A 20,548-nucleotide genomic window follows, 5' to 3' on the forward strand; every position below is an offset into this window, starting at 1 on the left:
AATCGACAGCCCCCTGTGAGGGCGGGCTAATCTCCCAGTGGCCCTCAGCTGGCATCTCAGGCAGAGTTCCCTGATGGCCACGCCTCTTTGCCCCCTGCTGTAGCAATCCTTGGAAAGCCCCAGTCCCCAGTTCCTCTACCCTCTCCAACATTGGACTCTGCGTCCATAGGCAGGAGCCATCTTCTTTATGTCTCTTGAACTTGTGGGGGGCCCTTGTCCCTCCCTTCCTGGCCATCTCATCACAGCCTCTGTCCCAGACGCTGTGTCACATTTGGTAGCACGAGGGAGGAGAGCCAGGTAATGACCTCCCTTCATCCCGGGGAAGTTAGAGGAGACAATAGGCACCCTTAAAACACTACTCCCTCAGTGCCACAGCTCAGTAATTTCCAGTCTTCCTTTTATACTGATCGGGGAATGTTTTTTGGGGGGATGGGGAGAGTACATGTCTGTAATGGCCCTGTCAGCTTGGGAGGTGGCTGGCCACACTGCTGAGAGTTTTCTCAACCGAGAATGTGAGGTACTTGGCGCCTTTAATTCTCGGATGGAGCCATAAGTCCCCAATTCTGGGAATTCAGGAAGAATTCTACTCATGGCTTCAGATGTCTGCAATAGAATCTTTTAATTTGTTCTTCATCCTAGTTATCGATTATATTTAAACAAACTCTCCTATTTTCCTGTTTGGGAAGTGAGTGGTCTTATCTTGCCCCAGCATCTGAATGATCCAAATCCCGTAGCTTATGTGGCCTGGAGATTAAGTTCAGCATGACCTTCCAACAGACATTCACAAATGCAACTAGAATTAAGAGTACAGTGTGCCGGACTGGGTTGAGTTACATAAGACATATAAGGAAAGGATTCCTTCCTTTGAACTTACACAAGAGCAGCACAGAAAGCATGTAAGTGCTAACATATTTGATAGAGGCTCCGAGCAGGGGAAGATGAGACCATTATGCATGGGCAAGGCTTCAACAAGGAGTGATAGCACTCAGTCTGGGCCTAATAGGGTGAGCAGAATTTGACTAGGAGGACGTGGACGGAAGAGACTAGGTCTGCCGAGTCCCCCCACCTTTCCATCTCTTCTTTTGTAGGTGCGAACGATAAACATGTACAGTGAAATTGACCAAACACCCTACAAACAGGAGATTAATGCCAAGAACCTGATCCAGTGTTGGAAGGAATGTATGGCCAAGTCTTCCTACTCCCTGAGGAAAGCGGCCGTAGAAAAGTTCAACTCAGAGAATTACTGGAAGAAGAAAGGGCTGGCCATCATCCCCCTGAAGTTTCCTGTGGGCCTTGGCTCAGACGCTGCTGGTCAGGTCAGTTCTCCTAACAGACACATCAACAGGCGTTGAGGAATTTTCCATTACTGTGGAAAGCCATATGGTTGCAATGCCTGATTGTCACCCTCACCAATGTTGTGCTCAGTCGAACTAGCTTTTCTCCAGAGGAGACGAGAGCTCCTTTGCCCTCGTCCCCAGGGTTGGTGACAAGCATTCTTGGGGGAAATCGGGAGACCTGGTGTCTACTCCTGGCCCTGGCATTAAGCAGCTGAGTCAACTCGCTCTGGGCCCCACATTGCTCGAGTGTGAAGTGAGAAGGTGGGAGCGATGGCCACCAAGACTCCTCCTGCAGCCGCTCTGTGATTCTGTGTCTCTGGACCCAGAAATAGAAACAGGAAGCCGCCAGGCATTTGGTGCCCCTCCCCTTTTTGGTGGGTTGTGAACTAAATCCAGAAAAGTAAATCATTTAAATACTTTTTTAAGCACGATATTTAGGAGTTTGTTCATCTGACAGTTGTTCAGCGTGTGAAAGGAAGACTGGAAATCCGTTCTTGTTTAATTTCTGTAATTGATTAAATAAATTCCCTGCTTGCTTGCTAAATCCCACTTTGCTGTTTCCACCTCTTCATTCTTTTTTTCTTTTCCTGAGGAAGATTAGCCCTGAGCTAACATCTGTGTCAATCTTCTTCTATTTTATATGTGGGTCACCACCAGATCGTGGCTGAGAAGTGGTGTAGGTCTGTGCCCGGGATCCAAACCCGCCAACCCTGGGCCACTGAAATGGAATGTGCTGGACTTAACTACTACACCACGGTGCCGGCCCCACCACCTCTTCATTCCTGAATGAAACGTACCCCAAACAGCTGGTGCTCTGCTCTGTTCTTGCTCTTTGTGCAGCAGTGATGTGGGACCCCTAGCATCTGCATTCTTACACATATGTATGTGTGTGTATATGTCTGTGTCCATAAGATGGCAGAGCCTCAAAACTGTTGTCACTCCTCTTTGCAGAATTCACACCTTTGGCTGAGCCATGAGGAAGGTATGCTGAGAGAGAGAATGGGGACCGATGGGGTGGGGCTGTGAGGAGCCCTCGGGTGCAAGCTGGGTGCTGAGGGAGCAGAGGAGGCCAGGAAAGGCGGGCGGGAGGGTCCTCTCCCCTCTCCCATAGCCGTCCTGGTTCAGCGTTGGCGGCATCGCTGGAATGTCTTCGTGCAGCTTGACTGCAGGCAGGTGATGGCTCAGAGGCGCAGTGTAACAACACACGTGCTGATCCTGCTGCAGCCTCCCCGCTCCTTGCCTGGTGACAATGGTAAAACAGCACAGAGCCATGTCGTCACCTGCAGTTTCCCCAGACGAGGGCGGCCGTCAAGAGGCTGTGGTTGAGGAATAAAAGCGAAAACAGGTTATTAAACGGGAAAGGAAAGGGGGAAGCTTCCACCGGAAAAGGGTTTCTGAGCAGTGACTCTTGGTACGCAATTTGGGTAAACTGATGAGCTGGCAGCTAGCAGAGGGGTCGGGCTGGGCCATCTGTCCTTGAGCACACTGGCCGGGATCTTCGGGGAAACACTCCCCTCTGATTATGGGTCTCCTGGCAATCCTGGGCCTTAGACTGCGGTAGACACGGCAGGCCGTCTCTGTTTAACGGCTGCCATCACTTGCTGTCTGGCCTCTACAGTAGACCGAGTCTGTCCCATTTCCCTCATCAGAAATTTCTCAAAAGTAGATAAAAAATAACAGTAATTACTGTGCCTCTACTATGTTTTAAGTGCTTTTAGATTTTATCTCATCGACCCTCAGGGCAGCCTGTAAGATTTGGATCCTTAGTGTAGAGGTGAGAACACTGAGGCTCGGAGCTTAGATAACTTGCCCAAAGTCCCACGTCTGGTGGGCGACGGGGCCGGGGCTAGAACTCGGGTCTGAGAGGCTCCAGCAGCGGTTCTTCCTCAGCTACGTGGAGCTGCCTCCCCACGGCGCTTGTAGGCGGGAACGGAGGTGGATTCCGCTCAGCTGGGAGGAAACTAGACAGTAGCCGGCAGTACAAATTCATTCTCAGAGGTGCAGAGGAGCTCCCCCGGCACCCCACCGCCCCTCCCATCCTTCCCCAGAAACCAGCTTCCTCGCCTACAACATGTGCTTAGGGCCCAATCCAGGAGTTTGGGATCAGTCAAGCTGCTTCCTGGAAGCCATGTGCTGAAAGACTCTATTCTGAACCAAACCGAGTAGAGCAGAGACTAGAAACGATCCTGGAGCACCTTCTGTGTGTGAGGCCGTGGCCTGGGTGGTTTGTCATCTCCCAGTTCATGTAGCCTCCGTCTCATCTCTGTTGGGCAGGTGTGATTCTATGTCATAGGAGGGGAAACGGAGGCCCCTTGAGGTTCGCTCTCTTGCCCGAGGACATGCAGCTAGTGAGTGACGGCACAAGGATTCGACTTCAGGACTGTGCTCCGCAGCTGAGGGGTCAGACATCCCTCACCTGTGCCATGTGTCCTTCTAGACCGTGAGCCCGGAAGGACACACGGTGTCTGATTGGCCCTGTCCTCCCACTGCCTTGTGCCGCACTGGGACAGAGCAGGCACTCCCGTGTTTGAATGGCTGAGGAATTTTGGGAATCTGTGGGACCAAAGCAACCTTCTCTCCAATACGGGCAGTCACTGCTTGAGGATTTAAATTTCACACACTAAGTCCCCGGTTTGTATTGGAGAAGCATCTGTTCCCACGCTCTAGTTGTGCCAGTTCGGTAGATGAAGCTTTGTGGAATTATCTTTTGTGGCGCTAACAACCATCCAGTGCTGCCACTTAACTGAAACAAATTTGACATTTTGAATGGCCCCAGGAGATTGCAGCAGCTCATGGAACAAATTACTCCGCAGTCTCCGTTAGAAATGCTGCCCTGGACACTCAGGCAGAGCGCTGTTGCCAGCAGGGTCACAGAGTGTAGGAAATGCACAGGCCACTGTAATTGTAGCTCAGTCACCAAGAGTTTCACCCTCAAGCAACTTCTGAATTGCTTGCAGAGCCAAGGAAGCCAAATGCAGAGTTTTTGAGTTTAAGAAACAGATGGAATGGCTACGCCATTGCAAATTCATTTATCAACCTTTTATTGAGCACTTACTATGTGTGAGCTACTACGTTGTGTTCCAGCGGAGGCCTTGGGACACGGTCCTTCCTGTCAGGGCTCCCATTCTAGCAGAGTACAATGAGGTGCCATACAGTGGGGCCCAGGAGCAGCCGTCGCAGCTGGCATCACCTGGCATCTGATGGCAGCCCCAGGGCCGCTGACTCTGGGCTCTCCGTGGAGGATGCCGCTTCTTGACTCTACTGTGTTGACGATAAATGGCCAGGAGCACAGAAGGCCTTCCCAGGAGTGACGTGTCCCCAGAGAGTAAAACACGCTCTGCCTCGTCTTCCCAGGCTCTTGGGTGTGATTATCATGGCTGTGATGTCCTCCTCGAGGGTCTAAGATTCTCCCTAGGGCTGTGAATGTGCCTTTGTCCTCAGAGAAAGGGTTCCCCTTTGTCCCCATTGTCCCAATGCACCCCTGGTTCACACCTGCCAACCAGGTAAGTAGATCCCATTTTCAATGTCAAAAGTGTCTTATTTGGAATGACAGAGGCTTCTGCTTGTCATTCACTGGAGTAATGTGAACCTTTGGATACCGATAAATAGGTGATCCTCCAAATGTGGCCCATGGCCCACAGGTGGCTGTGAGGTCCCTCTCGGGGCAGAGAATGGATCTAGGAAGGTGTCCTTCCTTTCCTGGGGCGTATCTGGTGATTGACATTGGAGTCCATTGACTTTCACTTATGACCAGAGTTGTTTACAAGGAATCTAAGGGAGTAATTGTCTTACTTAAATTTTAGCTTTGTTAAGTGGGAATTAGCTTGTTACCAGAATTTTCTGAAGGGCCTGCCTTTACAAATCCTTGATGATTGTGTAACTCTGCACAGAAGTGTAGATGTTGAGAAGCCTCACTGGCAGAGCTCTCTGTGACCCCTGGCTGCCCCAGACCGTGTCTGTGAGGTGGCCACTTCCCAGCTGAGCAGCTGCAAGGGTGTGCCTTGCAGGCCCTGCTGAACCCAGCGGCGCCATCAGAAGCATTTTCTCTGGGACCGGATGCTGTTCACGTTGCTCTTGCCCTGGAGACTCACAGTGAAGCAGCGTCCTTGTTTTCCGCAGCCTCCTGGGACATCTCCACACCCCCCAGCTTAGCAGGGGCAGACTTGACAGGAGGCACATTCTTATAGATTGTAAAGCACGTTTAGCCTGGAGTGTGGCTGTTTCTGATTACAGCAGCCTTTAATTCTGTTAGTTTCGTTCCTTCTGGATCCCCGTGGGGAGCTCTACAGTTAGATAAGACTACTCCCAAGTTCCCCTCCAACTCTAAAGCACTGTCGTTCTGTGCCAAGATGATTTAGAGGGGCTTAGCTCAGTTTGCAGGAGGACATTAATGTCTATCTGTCCCACCTTATTTGGTTTTCTGTTTTTCCTTCTCTATAACATGCCTACAGCCATGGGAATATGTGTTCACATAAACAACTCTTCCCCCTCTCACCAGCCTATCTGCACTTACCTTTGCATCGACCCTCCTCCAACAAACCCCAAACCTAAATTGTTGTCCACCCTGGTCAGAGGATCCTTGAGGGCGCCAGTGGTCTCAAATGCCTACTGAGGAAATAGTAGCTTAAGGAGCATCGTCCTGCCCCAATTCAAAGCTGTCCAGCGACAACCTGGCCTCTTGTGGGGGGATCATGAGGCAGCCCCTGCTCTGCTCTGCTCAGCCCTCTCAGGGTGATGGGAGAAGCATCTGTGTATATGTGGGCAGAGAGTGGAAAGAAAAGGAAAATTTCAAGGGAAAGTGTAATTGACAAGCATATGATAATATCCTTCAGAAAGATCATGAAACCGTTGTCATCTTTTTTTGCTTAGGCTGCTGCCCTGGTTCACATTTATCTCGATGGGTCTGCACTGGTGACTCACGGTGGAATCGAGGTGGGGCAGGGCGTCCACACTAAGATGATCCAGGTAAGAATGCAAATAATTGGGTTAAATTGGGTGTGTGCTTGTAGACGTGTGTGTGAGAGAGAAACTGTGGATGTACACTTTCTGTTCCAAACTAAAAAGGGAGGAGACTCTCGCCTTGACAGCTTAGGCTGTTACGCTATTAGCGGAAACTGGTAAACAAGCCAGTTTTGTAACTGACCCTCCTAAAAATGCAGCAAAATAGTCTCAGGTTGTCTTATCGCTAAAGCAGGTTGGGTGGCTATTTGCTGCTTTCCTTTGGGTATAGTCACAAGAGTGTCTTTTTTTGTCTTTTTAGAAGCTTTGCTGGGTAATAAAAAGATGTGTAAATTCTGTTGTGTTGCTTATTTCTTGCCCTTTTTATAGTAAGGACTCTGAACAGTTGATAATGTAAATCACATTTGATGTTTCTAACCAAACTTTACCAGTTTTCTTTTGGCTCATTCACTTTAGATAATTAGCTACTGTTTCTATTTTGTTAATCATAATAGTAATATTACAGATTATAGAACATTTGGAAGAGGCAAAAAATTTAAAAAATTAAAAAGACCCTGCACAGTTCCGGCACTTCACAATAGTCACTCTTTGGGGGTCTTTCCATCTTTCCCTTTTTCTTTTTGAAAAAATCACTAACATGCTGTTTATCTAATTTTGTATCCTGGTTTTTCCCCTGGTCCTTACACAGAGTGAGGACTTCCTCCTGTCATTAAGAATTCTTTGCGATCATGCTGTTTAATGGCTGCACGTGGATGTACGTATAATTTACTTAATCATTCCCGGTTGTTGAACACTTCAATGAATGTTTTTGTACATAAACCTGTGATTGGATAAATGATTATTTTCTTCAAATAGATTCTCACAAATGGAATTACTGAGGCCCAGAGTGTGTTTTAAATCATTTGACACATATTACCAAATTGTTTTCCAGAAGGTATCCGTCTCATTACACCACTAACCAACACTGTATGTTACAGATTGTTAAAAAATCTTAGAAAATTTGATAGGTGAATGATAGTATCTCATTATTGCCTTGATTCGCATTTTTCTGATTAGAGAGATGTTGAATATATATTTTCTTTCATGTTATCAGCCACTTCAGAGTTGTCTGGTCGTATCTTCCCCATTTTTGGGGTGAGACTTCAGTGTTTTCCATGTGGGCCCACCAGAGACCTTTGTGTTCTAAGCTACTCTGTGTAGACGATCTTCTGAAAGCCAATGATGTGGAAGGGATCTGTATGCTTGTGTCCTTGTCGCGTTGTGGGCAAACTCTATTGAGCTATATTGATTTCATGAAAGAGGAGAATTTTGGATGAGCTGAAGTTAGCAATGCGATGTTGCTCCCAGCACTAAAACAAAGGAAGAGCAAAGCAGCAGCTAAGTCATTGTGTTAGCGAGTGGCGCCAGCACCATTTCCTTCTGTGATCATGCGTGGTGCTGCTGCTTTTCCAAGGCCATTGTCCTTTGTCACAAGAGGCACTCTTTTCCTGGAGCATCTCCAGAAATGTGGATAAGGCATGTCCTGTCTGATAAGGTGGGCTTTGCTAGAATTTGCAGAGCGCGGTGGTAGGAGAGGCCTCCAAGGGGCTGATTTCATGATGATGAAGACGTGCGGCATTTCCTCCTGCCTTGGCTTGGGGCCTCGCCTCCTCTTCCTGAGCTATCGCACATAAGAACGTCAGAGAAAAAGATGTGTGCTCAGGGCTTGGGGTCCAGACTAGCGACAGGGTGTTTAGAAAGAGGAGCTTTCGTGGCTGGAGGAATTCATGGTTCTGTCCTCTTGTCCCCTTCGTGCCTGAGGGCTTCGCACACCTGCTACCGCGTGGGCGTGTGCTCGGGTCTATGACTAGTCAAAGTGCTTGAAAAGAAACTGTCTTCTGAAATCCAGGTGGCCAGTCGTGAATTAAGGATGCCGATGTCTAGTGTCCACCTGCGTGGAACCAGCACGGAAACCGTCCCTAATACAAATCCCTCTGGAGGGTCCGTGGTGGCGGATCTCAATGGGTTGGCAGTGAAGGTAAAAATCGTGGCAGTGGCCTCCAAATCATTAACCCATCAGGGCCAAGTACGTGGGTGGAGCTCAGAAGATGCTGAGAATGAATCCGGCTCTTATCTCCCTCCAACCCATCTTGGTGACGCCACCCCCGCCAGCCCAGCGCCAGCCCCTTCTCGGGTCCAGTCAGTGCTGCAGCCCCCAGCGGCTCCGCTGAGCTGGAAATGCCCCCTCTTTTCTCCCTCCCTCCTGACATCTCACTGGTCAGCAGGTCGATTCAGTTCTACTCAGAAATGTCTCGGTGTCTTTCCACTTCCCTCTGGCGGTTACTCGGCAGCTGTGACCCAGACGTGCACCTCATGCCAGCGCCATCGCAAGGCTCTTCCCTGCGCCCTGATTCCATCGCCTTTCCCCTGGCTGCACGCTGCCAAGGCGGGCTTTCCCACAAAGTAAATCTGTGCTGAGTTTAAAACAGTGGCCGGTGGTTTGCCAACAGTTTTTCTGTTAGTTCCTGACCTCTCAGCATGGCTACAAGGTCCCCCTCCCAGGGGCCCGTCTTTAAGACCAGCTCACCCTTCATCCACCCCATGCAATCTTCACATCACCTCCTACAGGGCTGGTCTCCTCCTTCGCCATGTTCCCATGGGTTCTCAAATAAGCTGATGTAATGGCACAAATCATGCAGTTTAGGAATTGGTGTTTGCATGAAATGATGATCATAATTTTAACTGAAAAATAATCCCTAGGACGCTTGCCAAACTCTTCTAAAACGCCTTGAACCCATCATCAGCAAGAATCCTCGCGGCACGTGGAAGGATTGGGTGAGAATCACTATTGCTCTGTGTTTCATGTCAGAAAAAAAAGGAGGGGGGAGAGTGAGAGAGAGAGATGTGAGAATTAAATACTGGTAGAAAGGGCTTTAAAAGGCACTACAGTTACATAGTGATACATAGGGGCCCTTTGGCTCTCAGCATGTGGAAATCTTATCATGATGGTGGAGGAACTCTTACATCTAGGAAAATTCTCTATTAGAGAAAAAGATGGTTCTTCTGTCCTGTTTTAAGCAAGAATTAATTAATGTTTCTTCCTATGGAACCTAGGTATTTTCTAGATGATAGCTGTAAATCTGTTCTCCTTTGTTGGGTTCCACTGTTTCTAAAATGGGAAGACAACACCAGAATCCTTCTATAAAAGTAGAAATCATGTAAGTGCTCATTTAGAAATAGCAGACCGAGCCATTGGGCGTACATTCCACCAGCAGTGGGCACTGAATGGAATGGAAACACTCCACTGCTTCCTTGGATCTACTTGGAATCTAGTTGGAAGAGAAGACCCACATTCTAAAGTCAGCTAGCAAACTTTTCAGAGTAATAAGTTCTAAAGTACTAGATGGTATGGAATGAGTATCAATAAAGGCTGGGAGTATGTGTCACGCTGACTGTTCTGGAATGTCACATTAGTAGCATTGGTCTGGAGGAAATAACATTTGAGGAGTCTTACTTAGAAATGGCTCCTGCTATTCCACAGAGTTAGGACTCATTTGATAACTCATATTGTGGGAGCTCTCAATCCTTTCTGGGCGTCTTTATTTTTGCCCTCTGCCTGGGCTGCCTGGGCCTAGGAGGGCTGAGAGAGTCTGGTTGGAGAAAGCTGGAGAGAGATGCAGTGCAAGAGAGTCGGTCCTCCCCCGCCGTGAAATGCTGCCCTCAGCCCACTTTCTCTTGTAATGGTTGCACTTCTCACCTTTTGCGTTCTCAGACTTGGGGACATGGACCTAAAGTCCATTTTTCTGTATATTAGTGAACTGTGTGCACTGCAGAGTCAGGAGAACCTTTGGTGTAACTGGTACAGTTTAGCAAAATTATACCCCTCTCCTAAGACTTATGGATACGTGATATTAAAATTAAACATCCAACCACGCGTTGTTTCCCTACATGTTCCATGGTAACGGGCTAAGTCTTTCCAGATGACCGAGTGAAATTCTTCATAAGCAGAACCCGCATTGCCCACTGCAGTCCGGTCTATAGTGTAACACAGCAGGAGTCCTTTATTATGATCAGATGCATTGAGCGACGCTGTCACTGCAAGCAGTGAACCACCAGGCCTGTGGAAGTGGAGAATGCTGGGAGGAGTAAATTGCTCCTGGTCCTTCCTAGTTATGACTACTGATGGCTTTCTTGAACAGATAGTAACAGTACAATTGAGGTCTCGGGTGGTTCTTACTCTGAACATGCTCACTGCGTCACGTTCACTCTTCTTTCACAGGCGCAGGCCGCTTTTGACGAAAGCGTTAGTCTCTCGGCGACTGGATACTTCAGGTACAGAGACCCTTCACAACATCCTGTGGAAACCAGCGGTGGGCTCTGGAGGAAGAGTTTCACTTCCGTTTGCAGTTTTGGCAAAAACTGATTTGTACCTTCCATTAACCCACTGTTAGAAAGAACATTTGGCTGCTACTTAATCCAGATGTCCACAAGGGCTTTTGTTGGGAAAAATAGGCGTGCAAATAAAATGCAGCTGAATTGATTCAAGTTGTAGTGGGCAGTTCTAGAGGGTTCTCTAGGGGTTGGTGCTTGGAACCCACAGAGTGGTTGACCTTTTGTTGGAAACTCGGTGTATCCCTTAAGTTAAGAAACAAAGGTGAGGAAATGGAAATGAAACCCATAATAAGATAGATACCATTTCACACCGTCTAGATTGGCAAAGAATAGCAAATTTAACAATAACTATGTGTTGTCAAGGTGTGGAACAACTGGAACTCAGATGCTTTGGGAAACAATTTATCAAATTATTTTAATGGAGAGTGAAGGCCATCAGCGAGCAGGGTGATACGGAGAGGCTTACCTGATTTTGTCACTTTGCCAGTTGTCCTGGGAGTCCCAGGGCCCTGGCTGGCTCTCAAGAGTAAGCACCAGAAGCATTGTTCATGGCTCCCTACAGGCTGGGGGGAGCAGAGCAGAGCAGGGTGGAAAGGGCTGGCGAGCTGCTGGCCTGTGCTCCTCTTTTACCAGGTCGTTCACTTGATGTCCTTAGAGGAGAGCTGGGAGCAGAGCAGGCCAGGGAGACCACAGCAGTGGCAAAGAATGAGAGGCAAGGGCCTGACCCTTTACTCAGAGGCTGACTCCTGGAGCTGGAAAGACAGAGGAACGGGCAAGTGCACACCATTGAAGTGGTGTTTGGTGTAAGATGCAGGTTGAATTCCCCAAATCTGGTGACAACAGGATTACATGATCCACTATTAGCTGAAAGCAATAGGACAGATAATCATACAGTCAGCAGCTAACTTCCAGGTGTAAGGAGTCATTGGTAGGGAGCAATTGGATTTTATCAGACAAAGCAAGTTTAATAAGAAAGAAGTCAATATGTATTTATTCACAGAGTGACTGCGTGCATTATGTGCTGGCCCATCATTGCACAAGTGTCCTCCCCTGCTTTGCTGGGCATAGAAATTGAGCACAGCCCCTAAGGGGTCTGTTTAATCATCATGGTCTGCAATTATGGGACTTGAGCACTTAACAACACTCCTCAAGAATTCTGTTTCCTCCAGGGGTTATAAGGCAAACATGAACTGGGAGACAGGCGAAGGCCATCCTTTCGAGTACTTTGTTTTTGGAGCTGCCTGTTCCGAGGTGGAAATAGACTGTCTGACAGGTGCTCATAAGGTCAGTACCAACGGGGAGGGTCTTCGAGTTGTGCCCTAGATACACCTCAATTCCGCATTTGCCGTCAATCTGTGCACCATAGAAACGCCATGTCTTTGGCCTAGGGGTAATTTCTCTGTGTCCCCAGAAGGACTAGAAGCTCAGCTGTTGCCTTGATGCCAGGGTTACTTCCATGCAAAATACCAGTGTCCTCTCTTCTTCATTTCCCTGGTGCTTTTACATGGAATCAGGAAAGAAACCGCTTAAAGGAAGCAGCACAGCCTAAAGGGAGCGTCTTGTAGACTGCTGGGACAACCAGAAATCCTGACCTCTTCTGTGAGCTGCCATCATATGACCTTCTTAGAGGAGTTCATGAGCATATCTGCTAACAAGGACCACGGGCCAGCCCGGGGAAGCTAGTGGCCAGCTTTCGATATCTTTTATCCAGCTAGGTCCTGCTCTTTTTGTTTTAAGAGCATCTTTATGCTTTTAGAGGATGCTAGGAGGAGACGCACACACACACTCAGACACACACATTCCTCCTTCATGGACTCATGCACCTTCTCCTCTTGTAGCTGGGCCTTTGGGGGTAAACGAAGCCACTTACTGGCCACTGTCAATAATAGTAAATGATCGTCAATACGTTAAATGAGACGGTGATGCCCTCACAACTGTCATGTGTTTATCTGTCCAAAGACCTACCCAGAAGCAAGCTCTCGTTCTTGGTATTTCCAAACATCTTTTGTGACTACGTCTTGCAATGTGATGAGGTGTATGTGTTCATTTAATGTGTCTCCACCATGTATGTTTTTTAAACTGTCGTCAGCCTAATTTTTGAAATTATCTACACCTCTATTGAACCTGCCCACTCAAGAATCTGCGTTATCTAGATTCTAACTCAGACCAATCTCTTTGGGGAACCTTGGACGGGCACAAAACAGTGATCACTTTAAGCATGATTGTCACGCCAGACCAGCTGTGCTGTGTTAGGGAGTGTAGTAGAAAGTTCTCTCATGCTGATTTCTGCATTCGTTCTCCTTCAATGAAAAAGTTGGTGAAACTTACTCATTTGGGTTTTCTATATGCCCTTGTTAAGATCTAAGAACAAGGCAATAATTAGCCTTGGTATGAAATTTCAAGGTGTGTTCTTATAACTTACTTAAACAATCTTAAGAGATGTATTAAATAGTCTTATCAGATGCCTTCACAAAAGCTAGGTCTGTAGCTCAGATTGGGTATCACCCCTAGGCAAAAGGGGGCCCTGCCTGGAGGCTGTTTCTCAGTCATTCTCCTCATGTTGACAGAATTGCTCTTATTCCTGCAAAATTTCTCTCGCTTTGAACTTACAGCTATATATTAGTTACCTATTGCTGTGTAACAAATTACCCCTAAACTTGGCAGCTGAAAATAGCAAATGTGTATTACCTGACACCATTCCTGAGGGTCAGGAGTCTGGAGTGGCTTATCTGGGTGATTCTGGCTCAGGATTTCTCATGAGGTTGCCATCAAGCAACCATCTCAAGGTGGCTGGAGAACCCGATTCCAAGCTCCATCACACAGCTGTTGGCAGGAGGCCTCAGTTTCTCACCAGCTGTTGGCCGGAGGTCTCCACTGTTTACCACATAGACCTCTCTGTAGGTTGCCACAGTGGCCTCAGGACATGAAAGCTGTCAACCCCCATGGGATTTGGTCCAAAGGAAAAAGAGAGAGAGTATGAGCAAGTGAGAGAGCACCCACGACAGAAGCTACAGAAGCCATAGTCTTTTATAGCCTAGTATTAGGGTGATGCACTTTCACTTCTGCCATACCCTGCTGGTCACACAAACCACCCTGGTAGAGTGTGGGAGGGGATTCCATAACGATATGAATACCAGGAGGTGGGGATCCTTGAAGGCCATCTTGGAGGCTGGCTACCACAACCTGGAACATCTCTCTCCAGCCCTATCAAAAGACAATGACAAATGGTCGCAAGTTCACAGCTTTGACACAAAACATTCACTAACACTGCAGCCTTGAGAGCACCTGCCCTCACCTCCAGCTGAGGCCACTGGTCTCCTGGAAAGCCAGCCTTGCTAAATGGTGTCAAAGAGAACTTGACCGTTTTCACTGTGTCTTTAAATAAGAGAGGTGAGTGCCAGAAGTTTTATTTTAGTAAAACGTTCTGGATCACTATCTAATTTTCTTTAGAAAAACGTTGGATGAGAGTCCCAGATCAAGTAAGGAAACTCTTGGGTTTCCTTTGTTCCATTAATGACCATAAGTAGAATCTGTTTGCAATGGCAGAAGCCATTATGTCGCATAAAAGAAGAGACAGACTTGCTGGAGAGCAAAGGTGTTACCAGCAGCCTGGCGGGGCCTGCTGTATTCCTCCTCACTTGTAGGTTATCAGGAAACTTTTGGTCACCAAGTTGTAATGTCAGATTTATTTTCTCTTATTCTCCAAAAAGGAAAAATCTAGAACGGCAATAGCAGTCAAAAGACCTTTTTGCTGATGCACTGATTTCTGTGGTTCAGTAAACATCACCCAGCGCCTGGACTCTGGCTGTTGGGTTGGGTGGGAGACACAGTGTTTCTCAACCAGGGTCCTGAGGGCCATCAGTGTTTTCTGTGTCACGTTATGTCTGTTGCTGTGGATTAAACTCAATATGTTGCAACACTCAGCTGGACTCAAAGTCAAGTAAATATTTTTCTCTCTCGTTGTTTCCAAGAGAAAAAAAAAATCAGTGCTTAAGCCAGTTGAATATTTATGTGACTTTGACAGTTATACATAATAAACTTTGTAAGGCAATAAAATCTTTGTTGCTTCTTTCTCCAGCAATATAATGTGGCCCAAAGAAAGGTTCTATACCAATGTCATCCTGGCAGGAACTGTTTCTCAGCTTTTTCTCCATAAGTTGTATTCATTAAAATAAACATTTTTTTTTTTATTACTAGAACATCAGAACAGACATTGTCATGGATATTGGCTACAGTATAAATCCAGCCCTTGACAGAGGCCAGGTATGTACACTGATCTGCCTCCTTCCTCTCTGTAAAGCCAGAGCTGCTTTGGGATCTGCAGGGAAAACCTTCCATCTGGCTTGGTCATCATCGTATCTTTCTACCCTGTCATCAGATCTTTCTATTCAGGCCAGCCACAGAACTCACACCTCTTATTGTTATAATTGGGAAGAAAACTAGGGTGTTTTAGGTAGTTTTTGAAGAAACGTACAGTCTGTGATTGGGGAGCTTGAACGAGGCAGGACTGAACCTGGAGGTGACAAAACGAGCCCACACCTTGGGGTAGAAGCAGAATGTCGTGCTGAGGTCCAAGCCTTGGGCGTGTGACAGACTCGAGCTTCGAGGAGCGTACAGTTGGGCTGGGGTAACAACGTCACACAGTTACAGCAGCAGCTATTGGTAGGTAGTCTATTTTGTCCACAGACATTTTTTGTTTAAATTTGAAATAATTGGCAAGATTGAGAAATCACAAGCTGTTTTACATACATATTCAAATGTCTAGCATCTCTTGGGACACAGCAAGTTCACTGGAGCTCCATTTCCACGAGGACAAGTGAACTGGCTGCCTCTTTAGAGAGTCATGCTCTCCTTCTAGGATGCAAGACCCACCTGGAAGCCTCACTCACTGTCTTTACCTGCCCGCACCTGTGGGCCATTCCGCTCACTACCTCCATTGAGAACATAATCTGGGGCAGTCTCCCTCTGATCTCGCCTGTGTCGCTGGAGAATGGGGAGAATGTGTGGGTTGGAGAAGTCAAGCAGGCTTCAGGGAGGAGGTGGGCGTGGACAAGGGAGTCAAGGAATGAACAGGGAAAGGCTTTCTGGGTGGGGAGGTTGAGGCACCAACGGAGAAAGAGGTGAAATGCAGCACCTGTGTGTTCACGGCTGAGGAGAGGGCTGATGACAGTGGTGAGCGCCTGTGTCAGCGGTGTGGCCGTGAGGCTGAGGGGGAGAATGAGAGAGGGCGGGTTGGTGGAGGCTCTGCGAACACAGGCACCTAAGTAGGTGGAGGTGACTGGCCCAGGGCGTGGTCTGGACTTTTAGGAAGATTCCTCTAACCTCGTGGTAGAGAAGAACATCCTGCCAGTAGACAGAAGTGAGGATGGAGAGTGGGGGTGGGGGGGCACTATGGCCCCGGGAAGGAAGTAAAGGAAGAAGAGACCCAGAAGTCAGAAAAACGAGTGGAGAGGTAATTTTGGCCGCGTGCAAACCTCTGAGAACTGGAGCATTTTACAGCTGTAGTGGAAGCTTAGAGAGCACACGGTTCAGACCCTTCCTGTTACAAGCAAACAAACTGCGTCCAGAGACGTGAGGCCCGCCTGCTCGGGAGCAAGGATGGTGGATGACAGGACCGGATTCTCAGCCCTGGGAGCCTCTGTGCTCGGGGCTGTGGGCAGATCCGCAGAGAGGGTGTCGCCTGTCCCCAGGCAGGAAAAATGAGGGCGTTTGGGCTCCAGGCTATAATATTAGCGCCAAACTGAGATTCAAACTCAAGTCTTTTGACTTGCAACTTAGCGTTGAATAAGTTGTTTAGAAATGCTTTTCAGTAAACTTTTAAGTAAATTTTAGAGACATGCTTCAAGACACACTGGGATCCCTCTTAAATGGTATTTTAAAAATTCAAACAAACAGCATGAAGTGAAGTGCTACTGTTGCTGTATTTTCTCATCTGTGGAAATTGTTGTGTTTTTTTCTTCCCTCAGGTTGAAGGCGCGTTTATTCAAGGCATGGGACTCTATACAATAGAGGAACTGAAGTATTCTCCTCAGGGTGTCCTGTACACTCGTGGTCCAAACCAATATAAAATCCCGGTCATCTGTGACGTCCCCACAGAGCTGCACATTTCTTTTTTGCCTCCGTCTGAAAATGCCAATACCCTGTATTCGTCTAAGGTAAGCCGTGCTCTAGGAGTAAATGCACGTTTGTGTGATATCTGTGTCGGGGGCGGGGGGTAGGAAGATTCATCTCTTGATTGTTTGGGATTTTAACTGAGATTATTGAAAAAAAGCCCAGCTTAATATTTTTGTATGTGTGTGTGTGAGGAATTTGGCCCTGAGCTAACATCTGTCGCCAATCCTCCTCTTTTTGCTGAGGAAGATTGGTCCTGGGCTAACATCCGTGCCCACCTTCCTCTATTTTATATGGGATGCTGCCACAGCATGGCTTGACAAGCAGTGCATCACTCTGTGCCCGGAATCCGACCCTGCAAACCTGGGAACGCTGAAGTGGAGCGTGCAAACTTAACTGCTGCGCCACCTGGCCAGCCTTAAACGTTTTGCTTATAAAATAATTTAACAACATTATAAATTTTAAAAAAATACTCCAAATCTTGGAGCCTAATATCAACTACTATTACCATCAGGTTGTATCTGAGTTTTTGTTTTGTAATAATAATCCATTTCCTTAAGCTAGAATCCTAAGAATGAGAATATTGGGTTAAAATATTAAATTACTTTTTTAAAGGAATAAGTTATATAATATTGAATGTTTTGTGTATGCATATACACACATATGTATCTACAGATTCACATCTCCATATATATACATGCATATACAGAGAGACAGTCACAGTCTAGTTGACTTGTTTCCTCCCAGGGTCTAGGAGAGCCTGGGCTGTTCCTGGGGTGTTCGGTGTTTTTTGCCATCCATGACGCGGTGAACGCAGCGCGACAGGAGAGAGGCCTGTGCGGACCCTTGAAGCTCAGTAGTCCACTGACCCCGGAGAAGATTAGAATGGCCTGTGAAGATAAGTTCACAGAAATGGTACGTTCTGCTCATGAAATTCTAGGTTTTTGTTCCCTGTCCTTGTGGTCAGTTTCATTAACCCACCGTGGTGGCTTTCTGTGGAAGAAAAGGGCATTTGAGCAGGAGAAGAGCAGAGTGGCCCTTGGATTGCATTTGTCATCAGCCCGTCGCTGCCTGGGCCGCAGTCGGGCTCAGGTCTACAGCATTTGAAGAAAGAAAGTTATTCTTCATTCATCAGTTGTGTGTTCCTCCCTTGTTTTGATCCCTTCCCAGAACACCTTGGTCAGGAGCAGAAGTTCAGGAAGTGTGCTCTGAACCTAAGACCCCCAGGCCAAGAATATGGGCCACTCCACCAGTCTCTCTCCCTCCACCACAGACGGGCACTGGGAAGGTGTGCACAGTTCCTGGTTTGAACACGGAGTGGGAAGGGCTCTCTCTGGCCCGACCCCAATAGCAGGAGTCTCTCCTGTGACACCGCTGCCAAGAAACGTCTCAGCTGCCCTCGGTCATTTTCAGTGATGAGATTTTTAATTGTGGAGGAAGTCATGACGATCACAGTGACCTCTCTGACTATAAACAAGTCGTTCCTTCTATTGGGGGGAGAGCCCCTGCTGCACCCCCTCCTATGCTGGCTCCTTGTGGAGCCCCTTAGCCTTTCCTAAGCCCCATGAGTCACCTCTTCACTCTGGAGAAACACAGAGACTGACTCCACTTTTCACTTGTCCCCCTTCAAGGGTGAGATGACCCTCGTAGCTGCCCGCCTCCGGTCCTCTCCTGGATCCCTCCACATTCTCAGGCTGTCCTTCGAAGACCTCCCATTGTCCTGGGTGCCCTCTGGGAACTTTTTATCCTATTCTATATTTTGCTACTTTTCGCCTCTCACAAACATTTTCCAAGTTGCAAACATCCAAATTTGTTCTTTTATTCTAGATTCCAAGAGATGAACCTGGATCCTATGTTCCTTGGAATATACTCATATGAGTCAAATACAAACTTCTGAGAAAAAAAGGGGTGACTTTTCCAACACAGCAATCTGTCCAGTCTCTGTGCTCCAAGATGCTAGATCTGAAAGACAAATTTCACAGTTCAGAAATCATTTCATAGAATATTGCTTTTGTATGACACTGATTTTAAATGTTCCATTTAAATTTTGATAGATATGCTTAAGTGATTTATAAATCATATTTTAAATGGCATAAATCCTAGCTGGTTCCCTCTGGAATGATATTATCCACTACTCTGTGCCTTAAATCCATCCAGCTGAACGGAATAGAAGATGATGGCTTGTGCATGATGTGTACTTGGCTTGTATCCACCAACAGAAATTATACTGTCTGCTGAAAGACAATTTTCTCAATATTTGCATTAGTGGTATGAACTGTAAACTTGTCGTTTTCTCATTTGTCCCCATCTGCGATCACCCTCCTTTTCTTGTCGTAATGGATCCAGGCACTGGATCTAAAGAGTCTGTGAAACCAAAGAAAAAAATAAATAAATTGGACTTCATCAAAACTAAAAACGTTTTTTCTGTGTGCCTCAAAAGACATGACAAGAAATTGAAAAGACAGACCACAGAATGAGAGAAAATATTTGCAAACCATATATCTGATAAAGGTTTAATATGCAGAATATATTTTAAAAAGTTCTTATAAGCCAACAATCAGAAGATAAATAACCCAATTTAAAAATGGGCAAAGAGGGGCTGGCCTGGTGGCGTAGTGGTTAAGTGCGCATGCTCCACTGCGGCGGCCCAGGTTCGGATCCCTGGCATGCACCAACGCACCGCTTCTCAAGCCATGCTGTGGCCGCGTCCCATATAAAGTGGAGGAAGATGGGCACGGATATTAGCCCAGGGCCAATCTTCCTCAGGAAAAAGAGGAGGATTGGCGACAGATGTTAGCTCCTGGCTAATCTTCCTCACACACAAAAAAAAATTAAAAATGAGCAAAGAAATCGAATAGACATTTATCCAAAGAAGGTATATAAATGGCAAGGAAGCACAAGAAAAGATGCTCAAACTCATTATTCATTAAAGAAATGGAAATCAAAACCGCAGTGAGACAACATTTCACACCTAGTAGGATGGCTAGAATCAAAATGAGAGACAAGAGTCATGCTGACAAGGATGTGGAGAATTTGGAATCCTTGTCCATTGCTGGGGAGAATGAAAATGGTACAGATTCTGTGGAAAACAGGTTGACAGGTCCTCAAAAAGTTAAACAGAATCATCCCATGACCACTCCTGGGTGTATGCCCAAGAGACCTGAAAACGTATGTTCACACAAAAACTTGCACACAAATGTTCATGGCGGTATTCATAATAGCTAAGAGTGAAAGCAACAGAACTGTATCGACTGATAACAAAATGTGCTGGACAAAATGTGGACTGTCCAAACAAGGGACTATTATTCAGCCATACTAAGGATGGAACACTGTACATGCCACAGCATGACGCACCTTGAACATGTTACGCTACGTGAAAGAAGCCAGACACAAAAGGCCACATGTGGTATGAGTTCATCTGTATGAAATGTCCAGAACAGGAAGTTCATAGAGACAGAAAGCAGATTAGTGGTTGCCAGGGGCTGAGGGGAGAGGGGGTGGGGCGGTGACTGCTATTGAGTCCGAGGTTTCTTTTGGGGGTGATGGAAATCTTCAGGAATTAGATGCTAGTGAGGCTGTACAACCTGTGAATATACTAAAAACCACTGAACTGTACTCTTTTTATGCTGTTTGAAAAAAAAAGATATGGGAGAGAAATGGAAAGGTGGGAAAGATTGAGAAGTTGTGAGAATCCTAAGAAATTTATCCCAATGGCCTTCAGTGACAGGACACCTGAAAGGGGGCTACACAGCAAGACATCACCCCTGGAC

At 46.9% G+C, this 20,548-nt stretch overlaps 1 protein-coding gene across 2 annotated transcripts in view; it reads left to right on the forward strand.

Moving 5' to 3' along the window:
- LOC106800147 (aldehyde oxidase 1-like) overlaps positions 1-19,182 on the forward strand; it is a 71,394-nt gene extending 52,212 nt beyond the window's left edge. The window contains exons 26-35 of one of the 2 annotated variants that reach the window (XM_087435569.1): positions 1,089-1,316; positions 6,207-6,302; positions 8,185-8,313; positions 9,036-9,110; positions 10,555-10,607; positions 11,837-11,951; positions 14,865-14,930; positions 16,634-16,822; positions 17,526-17,693; positions 18,606-19,182. In XM_087435569.1, coding sequence (XP_087291695.1) covers positions 1,089-1,316; positions 6,207-6,302; positions 8,185-8,313; positions 9,036-9,110; positions 10,555-10,607; positions 11,837-11,951; positions 14,865-14,930; positions 16,634-16,822; positions 17,526-17,693; positions 18,606-18,656 — 1,170 coding nt within the window. In that variant the 3' untranslated portion in view covers positions 18,657-19,182. Of the gene's footprint in view, positions 1-1,088; positions 1,317-6,206; positions 6,303-6,984; positions 7,051-8,184; positions 8,314-9,035; positions 9,111-10,554; positions 10,608-11,836; positions 11,952-14,864; positions 14,931-16,633; positions 16,823-17,525; positions 17,694-18,605 lie in introns of those variants that run through there. The other variant, XM_087435570.1, reaches the window with a different exon arrangement.
- The last annotated feature ends 1,366 nt before the right edge of the window (positions 19,183-20,548 follow it).

The sequence above is a fragment of the Ceratotherium simum genome, chromosome 9 (assembly GCF_057802395.1).
Source record: "Ceratotherium simum simum isolate JZ-2026a chromosome 9, ASM5780239v1, whole genome shotgun sequence".
Taxonomy (NCBI): Eukaryota; Metazoa; Chordata; class Mammalia; order Perissodactyla; family Rhinocerotidae; genus Ceratotherium; species Ceratotherium simum.